The sequence below is a fragment of the Aethalodelphis obliquidens genome, unplaced genomic scaffold (genome assembly GCF_003676395.1).
Source record: "Aethalodelphis obliquidens isolate GAN/ISIS:26980383/991018 unplaced genomic scaffold, ASM367639v1 scaffold4, whole genome shotgun sequence".
Classification (NCBI taxonomy): domain Eukaryota; kingdom Metazoa; phylum Chordata; class Mammalia; order Artiodactyla; family Delphinidae; genus Aethalodelphis; species Aethalodelphis obliquidens.
The window spans coordinates 4,954,358-4,977,221 of NW_020837948.1; the positions used below are offsets into that span (position 1 = coordinate 4,954,358).

A 22,864-nucleotide genomic window follows, 5' to 3' on the forward strand; every position below is an offset into this window, starting at 1 on the left:
TCCAAACCCATCGCCATGGCCTACATGGCCCTTCAGGGACTGTCGGTCCCCCACCTGGTTTTCCAGCCTCCTCCCCATGCCCCCTCCTGAGCTCACAGACAATCCCCGACCAGCCAAGTTGGCTGCCTCAGGGCATTTGCACTTAAGGCCTCAAGCCTCACTTCATTCAGTCTCCTGTGAACCAGAGTCTCTCTGGTTTTCTGAAGTGCTGCCCTCAACCCCAGCTACACACCCATCACTCCTTCTTCCTTTCCTGACTCTCTAGAATGCTAGCTCCCTGAAGGAAGGCTTCCTGACTGTGGAAGGCTGAATAATGGCCCCAAGACATGTTCGTTTCCTAATCCTGAAACCTGTGAATGTCACCTTATATGGCAAAAGAATGAACAATAACTTATATGGCAAAGGATGTGATTAAATTAAGGATATTGAGATGGTGACGTTATCCTGGATTATCTGGGTGGGACTAAATGCAATCACAAGTATCCTTATAAAAGGGAGGCAGAGGAAGATTTCACACACACAGAGGAGGGGGCCCCATGTAGAGGGAGCAGAGCTAGAAGATGCTGGCCTTGAAGATTGGAGTGATGCAGCCACAAGCCAAGAAATGCTGGCGGCTACCAGAAGCTGGAAAAGGCAAGGAAAGGTTGCCCTCCCTACAGCTTCTGGGAGGAGCATGGCTCTGATATACTGATTTCAGACTCCTGGTTTCCAGAACTGCATGGACTGACAGTTTGTAGTAGTTTGTTACAGCAGTCATAAGAAACTAATGCGGGGACTTCCCAGGCAGCACAGTGGTTAAGAATCTACCTGCCAATGCAGGAGACACAGGTTCGATCCCTGGTCCGGGAAGATCCCACATGCCACGGAGCAGCTAAGCCCCTGCACCACAACTACTGAGCCTGCACTCTAGAGCCCATGAGCCACAACTACTAAAGCCCACATGCTCTAGGGCCTATGTGCCGCAACTACTGAGCCTGCATGCTGCAACTACTGAAGCCTGCTTGCCTAGAGCCCGTGCTCCACAACAAGAAAAGCCACCACAATGCGAAGCCCATGCACCACAACAAAGAGTAGCCCCCACTCACTGCAACTAGAGAAAGCCCACGCGCAGCAATGAAGACCCAACACAGCCAAAAAAAAAGAAACTAATGCACCAACACACTAGTTTACTACTGAATCCTCGGGGCCAAGCCCAGTGCTCAGCACACAGTAGGTCCTTGATTAGTATGTGTTGGATTATTGAATGAAAGTAACTACACCTAAAGAAAACTATCAAAAAAATAAATGGGATAGAAAAAAAATTAAGCAGGCAAACATTAACCAAAAGAAGTACAGTACCACTATCTTATAAGCCTAAGTAGATAGCAAGGCAAAGGATTACCAATGGGGAATGTGTAGGCACCTAATAGCATAATCTGGAAATAGATAAAGCAAAATTTGACAGAATTAAAAGGGAAAAGTGATGAGAACATGATCATAGTAGGAGATTGTACTGTTCCTCTCAAAAATGAATAGGTCAAGCTGGCAATGAATAAGATGGTAGATGTGAACATCACAATTAGAAGCTGGATCTAATAAATGAATGCATAGGGACAAAAGGCTGAAGGCAGGCCACGGATCAGAGGCTGAGAGAAGAGACTGCAGGGGCCACTTGGGGCCTGGGGGTTGGAGCTGGGCCCAGAAATCAGAGCAAAGGAGGGGAAACTGAGTGCAAAGGGCAAGGGGTAAGCTTCAGAGAGAGCAGAGAAGTAAAGGCAGTCCGAGCACCTCCGTCTATGACTGTTCATAGCCTGCTCGTCACTGGTGAGCTCTGTGACTTCAGGCAAGCGAGGGAACCTGTCGACACCTCAGTTTCCTCCTCCATAAAATGGGGACACAGGTTGACACAAAATTGTCATCAAGGGGGTTCAGTAAGACAACGAACCTAGAGGATTGGCACGTAGTAAACACGCAGTAAACGGCAGCCCTTTGTAAAATGGGAGACTGGGATGAATGCATGGGCAGGCGAGAAGTAAGTCGGCCTGCTCTGGGGGCCAGAGGGGTCTGGGGTCGGAAGGTCTTCCTCCAGCAGCATCCAGGTTCCTTCCAGTGTTCCCACTGAGAGGCAGCTGATCTGAGTCCCAAGGAGCAACCCCTGTCTAGGGGTTCCTGTCTAGGCTCCTGGGGAGACCCTACGCGGCTCCCCTCCATTCCCAAGGGCCAGGACTACCTTTCCTGAGGGGTCCCATCAGGCCCCAGGAGCTCTGAAGACAGATTCTATTTATCATCCTTGGATGCGTGATTTAACTCCTTTGTGCCTCAGTTTCTCTATGGGTAAAATGAGGGTAATAACGGTCCCTACTTCATAGGGTTACTGAAAGAATCAACTTACTGGATACATGTAAAGCACTCATAGCAGGGCCCACCACACAGTATCAGGACCAGAGACCCTAAGGAACCCCAGTCTAGACACACCCCCCTGGGATGTCTGCCCCCTGCTCACAGGTAGACCTTTGCGCCTTCATGGTGATTTCTGTTATTGGTCCTGTGGGGACTCACGTACTACAGAAAAATCACATCTTGGTTAACTGGAGGTTACCACACACCTCACATAAGGGCTGCAAACTCCAAGGCTTACAGGAACGTCGCATGTAAAACAGATGGTGAGACAGGCTGGAGGGGACTGAGCGTCCAGCTCATCTCGAGGGCACAGACTGGTACCCTGTGGGAACAGAAGTCCCAGGTGGCCTCATTTTCTGACTTTTCAAGAGAAGCTGCAAACAAGATTTATATTTCCAAGGTCCTGATTTTAAAATGTTGACAACTTAGACAAAATGGTTAAAACATCATACTCTAAACTAGCCCAAACTAGCCACCAGTTTCTTGTTCGAGGACAAAGGATCCACGAAGCAGAGGGGCCAAGTCCTGGTGGCTCCCAGCTTAGACTGGGGTGCCTGCAAGTTAGGACAGCTTTCCCTAAAGATCCCCGGGGAATTAGATTCCCTGGGGCAAAGCACCAAAACTGTTTTTTTAATTGAGGTATAGTTGATCTACAATATTTTATTAGTTTCAGGTGTACAACATAGTGATTCAAAATGTTCATAGATTATATTCTATTTATAGTTATTATAAAATATTGGCTATATTCCCTGTGCTGTATAATATATCCTTGTAGCTTATTTATTTTATACATAGTAGTTTGTACCTCTTAAACCCCTACCCCTATCTTGCCCCTTCCTCTCTGCACTGGTAACCACTAGTTTGTTCTCAACATCTGCGAATCTGTTTCTTTTTTGTTATATTCATTTTTTTTTTTAGATTCCACTCATAAGTGATAACAGTAGTTGTCAGTAGTTGTCTTTCTCTGTCTGACTTATTTCACTAAACATAATACCCTCCAGGTCCATCCATGTTGTTGCAGATGGCAAAATTTCATTGTTATTTATGGCTGAGTAGTATTCCATCATATATATATATATATATATATATCCCATCTTCTTTATTAGTTTGTTTCATAACCAATTTGAATGTCAGTGCAGCTGTATGTTTGCAACAAACAGAACAAATAAGAGGTATGACATTAATCACTCCAACAATGACAGCAAAATACCAGTAATGAATGAAAAGTTGTATACTTGATTTTCTTACATGCTGGTGTTGGAAAAAAAAATTCAGTTTATAATGAAAAATCTTCAGACCCTCAACTTTGTGGAGTAAAGAATGAAAGAGAGAGAGGAGGGGTAGAGGCAGGCCTGCCACTCACACCTCTCGGCGTATCTCTGCCACCAAGAGGGAGCAGGGACTCTGAAAGAGCAAGGTCGGTGTTCTGGCCCTCAAGGATGTGAGACTCTACAGGGGTCCCCGTGAGCTGACCGATTATAAGACAGCCTACCCCACTGAACATCCTGCCTCTGGACACTCAGGGTAAGAATCCAGCAGTGTGCTCCCTGGAATTCACTCGACCGAGTTAAAAACTTACATCCACGCGAAAACCTGCTCACAGATGTTTAGAGCAGCTTTACTCATAACTGCCCCAAACCGGAAGCAACCAAGATGTCCTTCCATAGGTGAATGGGTAAGTAAACGTGTGGTACGTCCAGACAATGGAATATTACTCAGCACTAAAAGGAAATGAGTTATCAAACCATGAAAAGACATGCAGGAAACTTAAATGTATGTAACTAAGTGAAAGAAGCCGATTTGAAAAAGCTACACACTGTGGGATGCCCACTCTATGACATTCTGGAAAAGGCAAAACTGTGGAGACAGTAAAAATTTTGGTGGCCTCCGGAAATGGAGGGGAGAGGGATGAAAAGGCAGAGCACAGAGGATTTATAGGAGAGTGAAACTACTCTGTATGATACTATAATGGTGACACCTGTCATTATACATCTGCCAAAACCCAATAGAACGTACAACAGCAAGAGTGAACCCTACCGTAAACTATGGAATCTGAGCGATAATAATGTGTCAACGTAGGCTTACAGACTGTAACACATGTGCCACTCTGGTGGAGGATGTTGACGGTGAAGGAGGCTGTGGGTTGGGATGGGGGAGGGCACAGGGGAGTATAAGGGAACTCTCTGTACTTTCTGCTCATTTTTGCTCTGAACCTCAACTTGTTCTAAAAAAGAATGCCTCGTTTTTGAAAAATGCAGGCAAGACGTTTTGAGCGCACAAATGTTGCGCGACAGCGCCCCCTAGCAACCGCGAACTGTGAACTTTCTTATAGACAGTAGGGCTTGGAGTTTTTTTGGAAGTACCAGAGAGCAAGAGACCAGGGGAACTTTTGCTTCTCTGAGCTGCACTTATTGGTAGCTTGGGTGTGTTAGGGGTTAGAGGGAAGGGCAGGGCGAGGGAAGGAAAGGCAGGCTGAGGCTGGCATTTACCAAGCCCTGGCCCTGGTGCTTTAGCCAGGTTCCCGGGTTTCCAGGCCATGGCTTGTGCTGAAGGCTCGCAAAGGCTGCCAAGCTTGAGCGCAGAGGCCCCGGGCTTTATTGGAAGGCACGGGAGGCAACCCATGGTCTGCTGCAAGCCCGGCAGCAGTAGGGTTTGCCTCCAAACGGTTGAACCGTGGTGGTCACGGGCCTCACCTAGAAACTCTGCAGTTCTGCAAGCAGATGGGCCCACGGGGCATGTGTGCCCACCCCAGTGCCAGGCCTGCTGAAGCAGGCAAGTGGGTGGACAGGCAGAGGACCACACACAGCAGGGACGTTTTGGGTCAGTGGCCACCAAACGGAAACAGCCACGCACCGGGCCACTGGGTGACAGCTTCAGCAGGCCTAGCTGGTGATTTACGCTTCACAAGGCGACGCAGTCCCAGGGAGCCTCTGGAAAACCACTTGGAGACAGAGCTCTCTAGGCAGGATTTCTCATCACTTTTCCATTTTCATGATATAGCTCCCCCCTGGGGCTGAAGGAAGGGGAAAATGCTTTTTATATTATATTAGTGGCCATGTGGAAAAGACATGTTTCCCAGGACATTGGATTCGGGGTGAAGATGCACATTTGTAAAGCATATGTGAAAAATGTCATGTGTGGAGGGTATGAAATATTTGTTGTCATGTCTCGGGCTACTCTTGTGAAATATCAAAGGAGAGAGAGAGCGAGGCCACTGGGAAGAACGTGAGCGGCTGGCCCTGAGGACACATCCACAGAGCAGGGCACCAGAGAGTGTTTAGAAAAGAGGTGGGTGGGCATGGAGGCATTGTCTGTTCATGTTTGCTGTACTTGCAGAAAGAGTATCAGGAAGGCACTCAGTACAGTGCTTCCCTATTGGGAGGGGTGAGGGACTTTGAACTCTACTCCTTTTTATCTTTTCAAAGATTGTAAACAATGTGAATATATAAACTTTTCAAAACAGTACATAGGACTTCCCTGGTGGCGCAGTGGTTGAGAGCCCGCCTGCCGATGCAGGGGACGCGGGTTCGTGCCCCGGTCCAGGAAGATCCCACGTGCCGCGGAGCGGCTGGGCCTGTGAGCCATGGCAGCTGAGCCTGCGCGTCCGGAGCCTGTGCTCCGCAACGGGAGAGGCCACAGCAGTGAGAGGCCCGCATAAACAGTACATAAAAATAAAGCAAACAAAAAGCCTTTAACTTTGTGAGGCTGTGTCTCAGAACAGACTATAACCTTCAGAGAAATACTGTATCTTTTGACTAGAAAATAATCTCAGACTTCCTCCCTCTAGCCACCACTTTCTCTGTACCCAACGACTGGTCATCAGCCACCCTCCAGTACACAGAGGCCTGTACCAAGTTGTGTGTAGAAGCCCAGCGGCTTCTACAGAGAACGATCCCCTCTCTCGGGGAAGCCTTCCCCCAGCTAAGCTGCAGTCTTGCTGCTGCTGTTTTAGGCTGTCCCTTGTTCCGCTCTCTAAGAAGGCAGAGGGCTGATCGTGGGGCTTTTCACTAGAGCAGTTCCGAGGTGTCAGGTTAGCAGTCAGCCTCCCTCCGTGTGAATAAATCTATAGCAGTGGAGCCCAGCTCTGAGCTTTCACACCCTTGAGGAGTGGGCTAGCGGGCTGAGAAAAGAAGACTCAGTTGTCTCCCAATATCTGGTTTCCCTTTCGTCTATGATAAGACAGCCGTCATTTGGTCACTGAGCACGCAGCTACCCAGCCTCCCTTGCAGCTAGGTCTAGCCCGTGGCTAAGGCCAGGCCAAAAGGATGTGAGCAGAAGTGATGCGGGCAGTTTCCAGGTTGTGCCTTTAAAGGGAGAGGATGCGCCATGTGCTTTTTGGTCTGCGCCAGTCCCGCTGGTTGGGATGCAGACATGGCAGGGAAGAGCCATTTGGAGCCACGTGGATAAGGACAGTGCTCTGGGGATGACAGAGTGACGGGCTGGCAAGAACTCAGGTTGCGGACACTGTGGAACCACCATTAGGAGCCCTAGACTGCTTACACCTGGCCTATTAGGTAAGCGAGAAATATATTTGTCTCTTGTTGAAGCCACGGTTTTAGATCTGTGTTAAACCAGCCAAACCTTCATTACACTGGAGAGAGAAGAGAGGGAGAGAGAACGTAGAGAAAAACTTAATGTGGGAATTCTGGAGAAGACAAGATAGGCGATCACCACTTTGCCTCTCTTCATCTAGGTTCGGGCAATCAGTACAGTCATGCTAGCGGACGTCTCCACGCTCTGTGCTTTACATGCACGACCTCAATCTCACTGCATCCTCACTCCCTCACCATTTTGGAAATGGGAAACCGAGGCTCCGAGAGCCTCATGGGACTTGCCCAAGTCCCTTGATACATTAGCGGTGGAGGTGGGACTCACATTCAGGCCACCTAACCCGAGAGCCACACTACCTTCCAAAGACCCAGGTTGCAGGTTCTCTGGGTATGGTCCCATCCAGACTGTATGCCGGACCTTCTGTCTCTGGTGGCCTCCCACATTCTGGGGGCAGAGACTGTATATTCTTCATGAGGGGCTGTGGCTTACGGTACTCAACGGGACAGCAGAGAGAGGAGAACAAGCTAAGCGATGAGGGCCAACATGCCACATCAGACCCAATCAACTTTGGGGCTTTGACAGGGTCAAGGGAGAGGCTGGAGGGGAAGAGCCAGGAGGACGTGGGGGCAGTGATTACGGCAGAACCTCCGTGTGTGTGCAGAGGCTGAGGAAGCAGCAGCCCGCTCCTTCTCCCATAGTTCTCTGACGTCTGGCTCCCTCGCACTTGAGTGCGTCTTTGCTCATGCACGCCCCCCTCTTGAGACGCCTGCTCCTCCTTTACTAACTTGGTCGACTCCTGCTGGTTCTTCAAGACCGGCCTTGGCATCATCTCCTTGAGGAAGCCTTCCTAATCCCCCTAGGCTGGTCTTGGCACATTGTTCGGACTCCCTTGTCCTCATGCTTCCCTCCTGGGTCCCATTGGGTGGTACTTGTCTGAGAGCCTGTCTTCTGCAGGTGCCTGGACCTCCTTGAGGGCGGGGGGGGTGGGTGTCTCATATGCTTGGCCGCTGCAGAGCCCATCCAGGGCTGGGTGCAGAGGAGGCCACTTCCCTTTGGGCCCAGCCTGCTCCTTGGGAAGAGGTCCCGAAACCCCACTTGGAAATACACATAAATGAGCTGGAACTTGGCTCTGGAGGCATGCCGGGGTAGGGTCCTGGAGTGGGGAAGTCTGGCAAGCTTCTGTTCTGTGTGTGGAAACAGCTATGAGTCCCCATGGGCTCCGAGCACATGTACACATGGGGGTGGTCCAGGAGCTCCAAAGCGTAGGGAATCCTACTACCACCAAAGCCTCCACTCCCCAGAAGTTTCCATGATCCATCTCTTTGTCCCAGACTGAAATGCAGGTCATGTGGGATCTGACATCCACTCCAAAGTGAGGTTTCTGTCTTTCACTGGTTTTGAAATTCCAATTTTTATTAAGCCGGTAAAGGAGAATTAAAGGCAGGCGATTTAATCTTGCAAAACAAAGCCACAGAAATTGCTGGAGGGCCTTTCCTTGGTTTTGGCAAAATCAAGCCAGATTGCACTACCCGGGGGGAGGGCTGCTTCCTGAGGTGGCATTTGAGGCTCACAGCCCCAAATCTTGGCCAGGCTACTTTTCTTGGCACCAGAAGCCTCCGCGATTTAGCATTTTCCCAGGAAATTCAGGTCCTCCTCCCGCTCATGATGACCATTCCAGATGCGGAAGGCGGCTTGAGGTGTGAGAGGCGGCAGGGGTGAGTGGACACCCAGCATGGGCCCCTCAAACGCCTGCTGCGGGTGGCACTCTGTGCATTGGAGACCAGTTTTCCCTGTGGGAAGGATCCAGCAGTTTAAAGAAGCAGCCTTCTAGGAGGAGCTTTAAACTATGAGCAAATCAAAAGTTCGGAAGTGCTCTGAATCTCTGCGTTTTATGTGTCTACTGCATTGGGGGTTCAGAACTCTGCTCGTGGGCTCTGAGTCTGGGGCCCAAACCTGCAAAAAATGGTGCTCGGTGGTGGCTGTCTGGCCAGAGCTTTCATAACAATGACACCAACCCTTACCCTTAAAATCTGTGCTATCAGGAACACCGGGAAAGTGCAGAGACCAAGCATCACAGGATCCTGCTCACAGGCAGGAAAGGACAGGCGCTGAGTGTGGTAAGTGACCCGCCACGTGGATGATTCATTGATCTGCCCACTAACACCTCCCTGAAATTTATATTGTTGGAAAACAGTCCACACTGCTGACAGTGCAGCATGTTATTTTTAACAAAGAGTATTTCTGTTAAAAGATATAAAGATGGGAACACGAAATGAACAAAACCTAGAAGGTGAATTTGAATGCTTTTTGTTTTGTATTGTAGCCAAGGTATGGAAAATATTTTATTCAACTAAATATGGTCAGATATGGTAAACGGTCACCATCAATCATAAACCTTATCTTAAGATAACTATTTGAAAGAAAACTGGATATCCACATGAAGTTGGTCTCTGGATGCCTACCTTACACAGTATATAAAAATTACCTCAAAATGGATTAAAGATCTAAATGTAAGAACTAAACCTATACAACTCTTAGAAGATAAACTTCATGACATTGGATTTGGCGATAACTTCTTGGATGTAACACTAAAAGCACAGGCAACAAAAGTAAAAATAGGTACATTGGACTAGATCAAAATTTTAAATTTCTGTGCATTCAAGGACACAACAGAGAGAAAAGGCAGCCCATGGAATGGGAGAAAGTATTTGTATATCCCATATCTGATAAGGGGTTAATATCCAGAATATGTAAAGAACTGCTATAACTTAATAACAGAAAAACAAAGAACCCAGTTAAAACATGGGCAAAGGACTTAAAGGAGACATTTCTCCAAAGACGATATACAAATGGCCAACAGCACATTAAAAGATATTTAACATCAGTAATCATTAAGGAAGTGCAAATCAAATCCACCGTGAGATATCCCCTCACACCCATTAGGATAGCTACTATAAAATAAAATAAAATAACACCCACAACACAACAACAGAAAATAACAAGTGTTGGCAAGGATGTGAAGAAACCGGAACCCTTCTGCACTGTTGGTAGGAATGTAAAATGGTGTGGCCACTATTGAAAACGGTAGGGCAGATCCTCAAAATATTAAACACAGAATTAACGTATCCAGAAATTTCACTGCTGGGTATATATCCAAAAGAACTAGAAGCAAGGTATCAAACAGGTATTTATACACCGTATTCCCAGTAGCATTATTCACAATAGCCTAAAGTGGAAGCAACCCGAATGTCCATGGACAGATTAATGGATAAACAAAATGTGTTATATACGTACAATGGACTATTATTCAGTCTCAAAAATGAATGAATTCTGACACATACTACGACATGGGTGAACCGTAAAGACATTACGTTAAGTGACATATGCCGATCACAAAAGGACAAATACTGTATGATTCCATTTATATGAGGTATCTAGAATAGTCCAACCCACAGAAACAAGTAGAATGGTGGTTGCCAGGGGCTGGAGGGAGGGCGAAACGGAGAGCTGTTGTTTAATGGGTTTAAAGTTTCAGTTTTGCAAGATGAAAAGGTTCTGAAGATTGTACAACACGTGAATATACTTAACACTACTGAACTGTACATTTAAAATGGCTAAAATGGAAAACTGTGTTATGTGCATTTGACCACAAGTTAAAGAAAGATAACTATTTGCAGAGGAACAGTTTAGGTTTTTTTTTCCTCCATCCTCCTGCTGTCAGATCTACATGGAGTACTTCTAGGCACCTAAATTGCCACACAGAGGTATTTTACATGGTATGTTAAAAATCTGCCTTTGAAGACATGCTAATTTCAGAATACATTTTATTCCTAAACTTTAGTTAAAGTATTTATGCTAGGCTTTTACCTCACTTAATTAAAAACAAAACCCCCATGTTTGATGTGTGTTGTGCTGTGTTTGGGGCCATCTTTCCTGGCCAGCTGCATTCTTTAAATAAGATCAAGCTGTGTTTCTTCAATATGGGTTCTTGACTGAAAGAGAAAGAAGCCCTTGGCAAAGCCTTTTGACCAGGTGAAAGCGGATCCCGGTCCAAGTGTTGGATGAAGACACTGGCTAGAGGGCCAGGGAGGTTGGGCAGGCATGATTATCCCCATTCTACAGATGAGGACAGTGAGGCCCAGAGAGGAAAAGCAACTTGCCACAAAGTATGTCCATGGCAGAGTCAAGGCTGGGCTCCCAGTGAGGGCTCCCTCCCTGCCCTCCAGCCCACAGCTGCTCTGGATGCTGTGGGTGAAGCGGGAGGGGAGAGCACACAGGCCAGGATGCAAGACGCCTCCGCCTCTGCCTTCCCCAAGCCTCTCCTCCCCAGGCAGCCTAAGGGACAGCCCTTAGCTCAGTGGGAAAAAAGGAAGTAAAAGCACAAGGTAATTGCTGGGCTTGCTGGCACTGGCTCTACGTGGCCTGACTACCGCACCCCAAGGGGAGAGCCCAGAAGGCCTCAGAATTCCCAGGCACCATGTCTCCGGGGCCTGCCCCAGGCATTGGTCAGGGCTCCATTATTGGATTTAGCATAAAGTAAAACTGACATATATTAAGAACACAGAACAATAATGAAATTGGGCTTAGCAATGACCCCTGGCATAGGGGAGGGAGCATGGGCAGAATGCTCACCATCTCTGCCTCTGGAGCAGGTGGAGGTCACCCCCCGGGCCACGCTGGCCAGCCCCACCTGCGCAAGGAGGCCCCACCAGTGCTCTGGGAGGGAGCGCAGCAGGAATAAGCAGCCAGGGCTGTCCCTCATAGCCATTTGCTTCACCCAGCCCAGCCCAGCCATCAGAAGCTGAGGACCAAAGGCCCAGAGAGGGGAAAGGGCTTGCCCCTTGGCAGCGCAGGAGTTGAGGGCAATGGTCTGAAGATCAGACCTGGGTTTGAGAGGCAGCTCCGTGCCCTTCTACGTGGGTGATCTTGAGTGAGTTACTTAATTGTGCCTCTGCTCTCTCATTTGTGAAACAGAGTTAACAGTGGAACCTCTCCCACAGGTGTGGTGAGGATTAAATAAGAGTTCATATAAGGGCTTAGCACAGGACACAGGAGAGAGTTAGGACTCACTCAACGCTCATTTCATTATTGTTTTAAAATTCAAATGCACCGTCACTGTCTTTGTTACCATTCTTATTAGCCAAGGGCATAGAGCAAAGCGTGGGAGAGCCCTTCCAGCAGCTGGGCAGCTGACGCCACCTTCCTCCGCCAGGTGCCACCCCACCTATCATCGCTTCCACCTGGCCAGCTCCTAGTCATTCTGCACAAGTCAGCACAGGGTCCCCTCCTCCAGAGTGCTTCCCGGTGCACCCCACCCCTGGCAGTTTAGGTGCCCCTCCTGGGTTCATATACTGGGCATCCCCCCATCACAGCACCATCTCTACAGGTGACAGCTAATTTTTTTCTTACCTGACGGCTCAGTGGGGACAGGGAACGCTGTCCTGATGATCATGGTAACGACCGCTGGATCCCTACCCTGAGCGCTTAGTGAGCACGAAGTGCGCGCCTGGGCCGAGCGCGGTGCGTGCCTTTCCTCCAAGAGGGCCCCTCCTTGGAGAGGATCATGGCTACTCCATCTTACAGGTAAGGAAGCAGACCTGGCCTCTCACCCACGCTGTGCTGCGTACGAAGTTTGTCCCCGGGCAGGGACATGTCTGTCCCAGCACCTGCCCTTATAACAAACCGCCGCTCTGCGGGGCCTCACCCTCTGGCTTCCTGCTCTGTCTCCACGGTTGGAGTTGGTGTCCTCTGGTGAGATTTGCTGTAGATTCACCTTAGGCCATTTCAGGGCATTCTGAGTCAGAGAAACAAGGACCCTGTCGCCCTCCCTCCCCAGCAGTCCCATGAATGGCTCCCCCAGACTTTCACCGTCCGCCCCTTTCCGCCTGGAAGAGCAGGCCACCGGGTTGAGGGATGCTGCCACCTGGTGGCCACAGGCTATCAGGACACGCGGGGATGTCCTGATGGGGATGGGCGTGGTAAGCGGCCACACCGGCTTGGCAGGCTGGAAGCAGCGCCCTCTCTGCTGAGCGCACTGCCAGCCAGCCAGCGGAGCACACGTTTGGAGAAGATGGGGCAGCTGGACCGCACAGAACACCACCCATGAGGCACGACAGCTTCATGTTTAGGCCCAGGAGTACAACAGACTGGGCCCAAATCCTGGTTCGGACATTTCCCAGACATGTGATCTTAATTAGTCGAGTGATTGCTGGGAGCCTCCGCTTCCTTTCCTGTCTACTGAGTAGCCTTCTCCTCCTGGGTTAGGGCCACCTGCCCCAGCCAGAACGTGGAGATTCTTTCTAGAGCATCCGTTTTACTTCATTATCATTTAAAAATGGAATTTCTATCGAACTCATGCAAATTATGTATTCAGCTCCAGAATAATGTTTGTCTTAAGCAAAACCTGAAGGCTTCTGAGAATCTGGGGTTTGTGCAAGCTGTCAGTGGGCTCTGCCAGCCCCTCTCCCCAGGATGCATCTGCACTCGACTCTGGTGTTCTACCTACCAACCCTCCCCACGTGCTTGGCACTTTGCACGTGTTTCATTTAGCCCTCACACAGCAACAAATTATCCTCATTTTACAGAGCAGAAATCAGGTTCAGAGAGGCTGAGTAACTTGTCTGAGGGCACACAGTTGCTACAAAAGAAGGAGCCAAGCCTCAGACCCGAGTCTATCTAACAGTAGAGTCCTCGTCTGCCCACCATTGTAGGAGCCCCAGAAGCTGTCCTTCTGTCCCTGAGTTCTCGAAGGAGCACGACTGGGGGCGTTTGCTCACTGATGTACACTCCCCAGCGTCCTGACACCAGCCAAAGGAGGCCGTCCTAGCCAAGGGCGCCGAGCAGAGAGAAGCCAGCACCTCACTCCCCCTGCTCTCACCTCCCCTGGCTCTCCCCCTGCCCCTGGGGAAAGGCCAGACAGTTACCAGCCCGCCTTCCTGCTGGCCCTTGGGAGATGCAGCTGGGCAGTTCTTCCTCTTGTCAGATAAGTTCCCTGGCTGTTTCAGTTCCCTCTCTTGCTGGGAACTTCTGGGAACTGAGTTATGAGGGAACTCAGGGACCACAAACACATCTCTTCCGCCCACCCGCTCTCCCGGGCCAGGGCTGGGAGTGGGGACACAGCCTTCCTCTCACTGAGGCCTGGTTCCAGGGGGCAGTGAGGAGGGATGTCCCATGCCCCAGCGAGGCATGGAGAGGGGATAGAGGGGATAGGACTTACCCAAGGTCATACACCTAGGGGCAACAAAGCCCCTGCCAGGCTTCTGCCTGAGGCCCACTGCCCTTCTCTGCAGATGGGAGGAAATACCTGAGCATCACCTAGAAGGGAAGGTAGTGTGTGTGAGGGGCCCTGGGGAAGACCATGGTTCCGAGACATGCAGCTGGCCGGCAGTCTGGGCTAGGCAGACCCATGGGCCGAGAGGAAGGTCTCTGGAACGTGGCCAGCCACCTTCCACTCAGCAGGCTCAGCCCTGGTGTGTTTGCAGACCTTAAAGCTCCTCAGAGTGGCCATTTGGACTTCTGGTTATCCATCCGTCCATCAGGGAGGTGAAGCTGTCTGTGCTGAGCGGGGGTATGGTGCCGGCAAGAGCCCTGAGATCTAGCCTGCCTGCCTGCCCCAGGCCCCTCCCCCTCATAAGCCAACCAGCGCGCCTGAGATGCTGCCATTGGAACCACGGCGTGCAGGGAGGATGCCACGTGACGACGAAAGCAGAGATCAGGGTGAGGCCTCTACACGCCGAGCAATGCCAGAGATTGCCAGCAAACCTCCCGCAGCTAGGCGAGAAGCCTGGAACAGGTTCTCTTTCAGAAGGAACGAATCCTACCGAAACAGTCTTGGACTTCTAGTCCCCAGGACTTTGAGACCATACATGTCTGTTTATTTAAGCGACCCCATTTGTGGTACTTTGTTATGGCAGCCCCAGTAAATGAATACACCAGTCAATACCTCTCTGCAGAGATCATTCAATACTCTGACCTCTATGACCATAGGCTAGTTTTATCTGTTCTTGCATTTCATGTAATTGGAATCACACAGTCTATATCATTTGTGCCTGGTTTCTTTTGCTGTCCATAATGGTCATGAGATTCATCTCCATTGTTTTGTGTACCATTGGTCCATTCTCTTTTTTACTGCTGTGTAGTGTTTCACTGTATACGTATTATACAAATTTTTATCCATTTTTCTTAATGGACATTTGGGTTGTTTCTAGTTTGGGGTTAATAGGATAAAACATCTGTGAACATTCTTTTTTTAAATTTTATTTATTTTTTTATACAGCAGGTTCTTATTAGTTATCCATTTTATACACATCAGTGTATACATGTCAATCCCAATCACCCAATTCAGCACACCACCATCCCCCCACCGCGGTTTTCCACCCTTGGTGTCCATACATTTGTTCTCTACATCTGTGTCTCAACTTCTGCCCTGCAAACCGGTTCATCTGTACCATTTTTCTAGGTTCCACATACATGCGTTAGTATACAATATTTGTTTTTCTCTTTCTGACTTACTTCACTCTGTATGACAGTCTCTAGATCTATCCACGTCTGTGAACATTCTTGTACAGGTCTTTTTGTGGACGTACATAGTGAGATTGTTTCTGTTGGTTTTTTTCTCTTGTTTGACAGTTGGTCCTGTAGCTTAGCATGCCTAGTACTTTTTTTATTAATTGTAGAACATTGTTAATGAGAAGTTGTAGAGGCTCTGTAGGATATTAACTTTTTCTAGCAAGTATTTCTTTTTTTTTCTAGGAGGCAGTTAGAGAAGAGAGATTGAGATCATCTGGGGCCAGTGCTGGACACACATACATCTTGGTCTCTTCCAGGCTGCCCTCGAAGGCCAGCAGAGCCCTGGAGATGTGGGCATAGAAAGTGGCCTTCCTGCTGTCCTACTGCTGGAGAGGCCACCCTCTGTGAGTAGCTGTTTTATCCTTCCCCTGAGGCCCTGCCCTTTCCTGAGACACCCAGTGGACCGCTGTGTTGCCCATAGCTCCCTTGGCCACCCCTGGTCCGGCTACAGTGGCCCCCTCACAGTCTCCCACATGCAATGGGAGCTCCCCTCACTGACCCTCTGTCCAAAGAGCTCCCCTTTCTAACAGGTCTGGGATGCCTTTGCCCCACCCACCTGGCAGGGGGGAGGAGGAACTGTTCAGACCCTGAAATAGGTCCCTGGGGACGGGGCAGTAGAGACTGGCAGAGATGAAACCCGGGAGGGAACTCAGGGGCCTCTCCTAGCAAGGGTCTCAGACTGGGGTTTCCAACCCCTTAGCAGTGGGGCTGCACTTCTGCAACAAGAAATTACACTTCCATTTTCTTTCCTAAAGGGAAAAAGGAAGAAAGCAACAAACCTGATGAGCATTGTGACGTATCACTTCTCTGAACCGCAGCCACAGCTGCCATCCCCAGACCCGCCCCAGCCTAGACCCACTTCCTCCCGAGAGCTCACAGCTGCAGTGCCGGAGTCAGATGTGACCCTGGAAATAAGGTAGATGGGGGTCAGAGACTGGAACTCACAGTGAGAGGAGAAGGCCTGATGGGACTGGGAGGGGGCCCCTGCTGGCTCCTCGCCAGGCACATACCCCAGAGAGTCTTCCTCTGAGTTTCCGCTTCCCCGGAACAACTGGGGTCCTGGAGCAAAGAGAAGGCCTCTGCAGGGGCTCTGCGCCAGCAGGGGGATTTCTATCAGCTCTGGAGGACTCAGCAGAGCAGAGAGTAAGGTCACAGGAGCAGTGTTGAATGCTTCTTTTCTGAGGGATTCTCTTAGGGTCCCTGGGCCGTGGGATTGGTTCCTGGAAGTGAGCACTGAGCTCCTGGCCAGGCCTGAGGACTTGGCCATCCAGCTCAGCTCTCCTGGGCCTAGTTTACACACACCTCAGGGAAAGGCTTTCTGCAGGCTGGGGCAAGAAGCGGGGTGTGGTTGTGGTGTGTCTGTGTGGGGCTGCGTGTGTGCACGAGAGAAAAGGGCATGCCCTAAGGGCTCTGCACTCACTGTCAGATTGGGAGGTTCTCACCATTACTTCACCCAAAAGATAGGGAGTCCAGGGTCTGGAGGGACTTGGAGCCTGTCCCACCGCCTTCAAGGACCAGACTCTCATGTGGGGTCTCTCTGGACTTGATTTCCCATGATTTTCACGTGTGTGAGCCTCTTCTCATTTAGCCGTTTGGCAGGTGTGCCCCCAGACACTTGCTGTGGCCAGGCCCCGTCTGGACCAGGCAGTGGGACACAGGGCATAGAGGCAGCTCTGCCGTCGGGAGGCCTCAGGGAAGAGAGGAGGAGAAGAGCCCAGGGAAGGTGGGGCAGGGACCCACATAACTGACACATAATGGAAAAGGGACCGAATGGGACAGCCCCGGGGGGGAGCCTGCTTGTTGTGAGGGTCTGGGCGCAGAGAGAGGAAAAGAGCTTCATGGAAGAGGTCACCTTTGAACCGGGCCTTGAGCAGTTTGGGAGAGAAGATGCATTCTCAGGAGAGAAAATACTGGAAGCAAAAGCCTGGTGCTGGGAAAGTGTACATTTAGTTATTCAGATCCACTCGGTCCTTGGTTCCTGTAGAAGGTGTTGGCATGTCCTGGGCCATGTGGGGTTGGTACAGGTGCCAGAGAGTTTATGTTCCTCAAATCCATGCAGGAACAGAGCCTTCCTGCATGTGCCAGTGAGATTCTAAAGGACAAATTTCTAGAGATGGAGTTAACAGAGGCAAGTGACATGTGCATTGCGCATGTATGGCCAGTTGACCTCTGTGGAGCCCCATCAGTTCTGAGAGATCTCAGCTCTTCCCAAGTTCATCACCGGCATCTGTCTTCTGCCCCAGACAGTGAGGAGGGGATGCTTGTGGCATTCGCATGCACAGGAGCACTTAGAATGTGCTAGATGTTTTTGTTCTTCCTTGGGGTCTCCAGGCAGCCTTTCTGATCCCCCAGGAGCAGGCGGGGGTCCCCTCTTCTGTGTCACTCCACAACGCCGGGAGCTAGAAACCCCTTCTCCTTTCCCAGCTGGGTGTTCCCGTTGATCAGCTCATCCCCGGCCACTGGTCAGCGCCTGGCTCAGCGGAGGGCTCGGCAGGCAATCGTTGTGTGACTGTCGGATACAAGGAGGGTGGATCCTACCTTCCGTCCTTCCCTTTCCATGAGGCAGGGCCAATTGTCCCCAAATGCCAACAGGCCACCCAAACCCCACCACACAGGCTGGTATGCCTTGGACCTCGCACAGACAAGGATCGACATACCTACGTCACAGAAGAGAGAACTAAAGTTTGGAGAGTGAGTAGCGTGCCTCACTCAGAGTGTGTTAGGGATGAAGCTGAGGCTAGAAGCAGCGGGCCTGAGCTTCCACACCAGCTCTGGCCGTGGCTGCAGCCTGGCTGGAGCAGAATGACTGCATGGACGTTCAGTGCCCGGCCCTGCTTGGCCAGAGGTGGCTGGGAGCCCCTGAGGTGGGCAAGAATGTCTGGGCTCAGGGAATCACAGAGGAGTGTCTGCCTCCACCCACGCCTGTGTGTCTGTGCTCCGTCTTTCTTAGGCTATCAGCCATGGAGAGGCCCCTCACGGTCCTGCGGGTGAGCCTGCACCACCCCACGCCAGGCCCTGCCACCTTCGCCAACGTCCCTCCGCAGCTAGAGCACGACACCAGCCCACTGCTGGTGGGCCGGGGCCCGGATGCCCACCTCCGGCTGCAGCTCCCTCGCCTCTCCCGCCAGCACTTGTCACTGGAACCCTACCTGGAGAAGGGCGGTGCCCGGCTGGCCTTCAACTTGAAGGCTCTGAGCCGCAAGGGCTGCGTGTGGGTCAACGGGCTGACGCTGAGGTTCCTGGAGCAGGTGCCCCTGAGCACCGTCAACAGGGTCGCCTTCTCTGGCATGCAGATGGTGGTCCACATCGAGGGAGGTACCTCCCTGGAGGCCTTTGTCTGCTGCTTCCACCTCAGCCCCTCACCCCTGATTTACAGGCTCCAGGCTGAGGAGAGCGACGAATGGGAAATCATCCCCCAGGAGCAGCCTCCCTCAGGTTCAGGGCAGCAGGCTCCGGGTCACCTGGGGTTTCTCGACAGCCCTTCCCAGCCCAGCCCTGGAGGAGCACCAGAAATACAGCTCCAGAGGGAGCCCCCAGACAGTGCACTCTGCTAGCCCCGCCGGCCACGCCGGAGGAAGCCTTAGCTGAAATGGGGCTTGAAATAGTCAAGCTACATCATGCAAGGTTGACAAGCCAGGCCTGCCGCGTAATAATGAACCTATTCTGCAAGCATGAACCACCAGGGGTGAGGGGAGTGCCCTCCACATCCACAGCTATGCAAGGTAACAGGAACTTCATATACTTTTAGAGGCCCTGAGGGGTTCTGGGAGCCTCTCTCAGTGTTTCCCCACATTTCCCCCTCTCGTCTGACTAGGAGTTACTTTATGTTGCTAATTTTGTGTGCCGCTTAAGAGCTGGAGTTTGAGGTTGCACCAGGAATGCATGGACACATGTAACAATTACGTTTGTGGTAGCTTGGGGTTACCTTGGGCTTTCAAATACCCACAGGCACTCGGGGCTTAGGGAAGCCTGTGTTTAATAAACTGCAAGTATTTCATTAAGCTGGCATACCCAGTAGGATTCCCTGATCCCCAGATGGGCCGCCTGTACGCCACATCGTCATGCAGAGGCAGGGGCGGGAAATAGAGAAGAGGTGTAAGAGGAAATTGGCAAGGCGGGGGCTCACGGTTCTGAAAAGGATGGAGGTAGAGCTGAGGGCTTCCTGGGGATGGGGAGCTGGGGGCTGGGCCTGCCAAGAAATTCATCGTCACTGTCATTCTCTTTATCCTCACGCTCCCCCACTCTCACTTCTGGGTCAAGGCCTTGGCTGACCAGAGGGCAAAGGTCTTCAGGGGAAAGTAGCTTCCCAGAGCAATGGGCTCTTCCAGGACTAATTCTATGAGAGGGCAGGCTGGGAGGTTGTGACAGAATACAGTTCAGCAGTTATTTCCCTCAAGGGTGGGTCATATGCCAATGGGGGTGGACGAGTGGGGGATGGAGAGTGGGCTCATTTTCTCAGGGCATGTTGGGAGGTATGTGCTGGGGAGCTGAGCCCAGGCAGCCACGCTCCATGCCATCCCAGGGAGGGGGAGTGTGGTCTAGAAACCATGCTCACCTGTGTGATGAAGGGAGGGACCTCAGACCTGGATGGTTGCCACCAGCCTGGACCCTGCTGTACGATATCCAGGGCACTGAAGCTGCCCACTAGCTGGCTCACATCCCACGGTCTGTAACCACCTCCAACAAGGCTTTCAACACTCCTCACTTCCCGCCCAAGAAGAGAGATCCTTTTGCACCCAGGGTAGGCTGCAAGGAAGTTCAACCGCACTGCCAGGCCTGAGCATCTTCTCCTTGGGGAAGATAGCAGTGGGCAGGACCCAGACTGCCCAGACTTGGGAAGATTCCATCCGATAGGGAACGAGGCAGATACACTCAGGTCACAGCCACAAAGCAGAGGAGGGCAAGGGATGTGAGAAGAAGGGGCTGTCCAAAGCTGTGAATGGCCCATGGGGCCACCAAAGCAGTCCTTCATTCAACTTTCACCAAGCACCCACCTTGTACCAGATGCTGTACAAAGCCCGGGGAACCAGCAGTGGACAGGTTGACTAAGGCCCTGCCCTCAGGGAGTTTACTTGGGACTCAGGAAAGACATGAATTCAGGAGACGGTCACTGTGGGCAGTGCTAGACACATTGTGTTTTCTCTCTCTTCATGCTGGTGTTAACCTCAGCTCTACTATTAAGTGGCCGTGTCTGGTGAGTGCTTACTATGTATTCCACGCTCTGCTAGGTGCTGTGTACATTCCCCCATTTAATCTCCACAACGCCCAGATAGACAATGGTATTAACCACATTGTACAGATGAGGAAATTGAGGCTCAGAAAAGTGAAGTATCTTGACCAACGTCACGCCACTCACTAGCTGTGTGATCTTGGGCAAGTGACTTAGGCTGCTTTGGTCTCTATTTCTCCTTCTGGAAAATGGGCAAGATGATAGCACCTCCCTCTGGAGCCCGCTGGGCTCCCCACTGGAGCCAGCCAGTGGGCTGTGAGGGTTTTAGGAGGTGGCACATATAGTGCAGCACCTGGCACACAGCAGCCACTCAGTAAGTATTAGCTACTATCGCGAGACCTGAGAGAGGGCAACATATAGGTCCCGACCCAAGGACTCACCTTAGACAGGAATATGGAGTGAGAGAAGGTTGGGAGCCTGGCGGGATGGCTCTGGAGCCTGAGGGCTCAGCCACACTCTGTGATTCCCTGATGAAGAATTTTGTCTTAGCCATGGACCTGGTGGGCAGTCAGGAGGGGGGTTATTATCGTGAACGTTGGCACCAGAAGGCCCAATATTCAGGGCTCGTAGAATGGGAGACACACGGTCAGGGCGGGTGAGCCGCAGAAGCCATGTGTGCTGTGGTCTGATGAAGCCCACTGTTTTGGGACTGCCTTTATTTTTCACACAATGATCCCTCCACAGACCGAAGTGCTCCCCAAACTATGCATTAGGGAGCAGCAGCCCTTTGCACGCAGAACGGAAAAGCCACTGCCTGAAGTCTAAACCTGAACGTCAAAGGCTAGAGAGAGGAAGCTGGCTGGTGGCTCCCCAGAGCCCCCAGGGTGCAGCTCCCCTGCTCCACCAGGGAACCTTTGCCATAGACCGAGAGTCCTCTTCCTTCCAGGAAGGGGCAAACCTAACCTAGCTGGGGGCCTATGAGAGGGAGCAGCCCACCTCCTCCCTGGGGGAGTCTCTGACTTGGGGTGAAGTCTGGGAGGCCCTCTGGGCCCCAGGATGGACTGTGCAGCACGCGGGAGGAGGGCAGACCAGAGACAGGGCAGAAGGGAGCCGGGAAACACCCAGCTTGTTGTTTCAGACTCTACCTGTTCATAAAGTCCCCTCCGGAAACTCACTGCCTGCCTCATACACGTTTCCTAAACAGCAAAGCTCCACTCCATGCAGGGCTCCATTTTTCTTCGGTAGAAAACCATTTAAATCACCAGACCCCAGCACCCACCCTCCAATTCTCGCCCAGAAGCTAGAATTATCAGGTTGGCTTCAGGCCCTGGTCGGTGAACTTGATACCCCTTTCCTTTGCTGCTCAGACAGACTGAGCAGGGCAGTGAGTCCCTCTCAACAATGCCCTCTGCATTCCCTCAGCTCGCATACACAGGGCGGCCTATGTGGCTGAGGGGTGTACACGCACACGCACACGCACACGCACACGCGCGCGCACACGCACACGTGCTGTTGTGGTTCCGAGCAGGGGCTCTGCAGTCAGGCTGCTGCCTGGGTTAGAATTCTTGCTCCACACTTACTAGTTCTGAGATCTTGGACAAGTGACTGAAATTCCCTGTACCTCAGTTTCTTCTTCTGGGAAATGGGGAAGATAACAGCTTTGAGAAGGTGAAATGAGGCCCTGCACACAAAGAACCTGGTTTGGTGTCAGGCACACAGGAAGTGCTCCATAGGGTTGCTTTCATTGTTTGATTTAGTGGAATGAATTGAATGCATATAGACACATGGACTCAGCTCACACACACACACACACACACACACACACACACGCACACACATCTGCTACAAAGAGCTACATCAATTACATTCAGGCATGCCCCAGAGCGCTACAACTCTCTGAGAGGACATCTGGAAATTTAGAAATCATTCCCTGTGCCCTTTCAGGCATTATAACCCCACATTCCTCTGCTCTTCTAAGAATGGGAGTCCCCCCGACCTGTCTGTGAGTCACTGCGTTCGCCTGAGCCCCGTGCGGAGGGAGACACGAGAACGCTCCTTCAACAACCCCAGCGTGGGGCTCTGAGGCACAAAGAAACGCCGTCAGGTCGTGGCGGCAGACTCCTCAGACAGCGCAGTCCTGGCCACAGCCATGCACGGTCGTCCTCTCCCGGCACCGGAACGCTGCGCACACGGTTT

General features: G+C 51.3%; 2 protein-coding genes and 1 long non-coding RNA gene across 7 annotated transcripts in view; 2 read left to right on the forward strand and 1 right to left on the reverse strand.

The window, feature by feature from the left end:
* The window catches only part of LOC113615019 (uncharacterized), a 93,957-nt gene extending 81,513 nt beyond the window's left edge, over positions 1-12,444 (reverse strand). For all 4 annotated transcript variants that reach the window (XR_003430832.1, XR_003430831.1, XR_003430827.1 and 1 more), the window contains exon 1: positions 12,340-12,444. This is a non-coding gene — a long non-coding RNA (uncharacterized LOC113615019). The remainder of the gene's footprint in view (positions 1-12,339) is intronic.
* Positions 12,403-19,648, forward strand: TIFAB (TIFA inhibitor). 2 transcript variants are annotated; one of them, XM_027096908.1, is made up of 4 exons: positions 12,403-12,513; positions 15,682-15,842; positions 16,254-16,414; positions 18,449-19,648. In XM_027096908.1, exons 3-4 carry the CDS (start codon positions 16,281-16,283, stop codon positions 19,050-19,052), a joined length of 738 nt encoding a protein of 245 aa, XP_026952709.1. In that variant the 5' UTR covers positions 12,403-12,513; positions 15,682-15,842; positions 16,254-16,280; the 3' UTR covers positions 19,053-19,648. The 2 variants fall into 2 exon arrangements, with proteins under 2 accessions (XP_026952709.1, XP_026952717.1); XM_027096916.1 differs by having other exon boundaries at positions 12,412-12,513; positions 15,756-15,842.
* Positions 19,649-21,153: 1,505 nt separating this feature from the next.
* On the forward strand, positions 21,154-22,450 carry DCANP1 (dendritic cell associated nuclear protein 1). The gene is given in 5 exon segments (XM_027101235.1): positions 21,154-21,323; positions 21,413-21,524; positions 21,527-21,598; positions 21,934-22,024; positions 22,027-22,450. Coding segments are annotated over 5 exon segments (540 nt in total). The 3' UTR covers positions 22,122-22,450.
* The last annotated feature ends 414 nt before the right edge of the window (positions 22,451-22,864 follow it).

Coding starts and splice junctions, on each gene's coding strand:
- TIFAB (XM_027096908.1), top strand. CDS start 16,281: ATGAGCATTGTGACGTATCACTTCTCTGAACCGCAGCCACAGCTGCCA. Junction 16,415..18,448: donor GATGTGACCCTGGAAATAAG/GTAGATGGGGGT, acceptor CGTCTTTCTTAG/GCTATCAGCCATGGAGAGGC.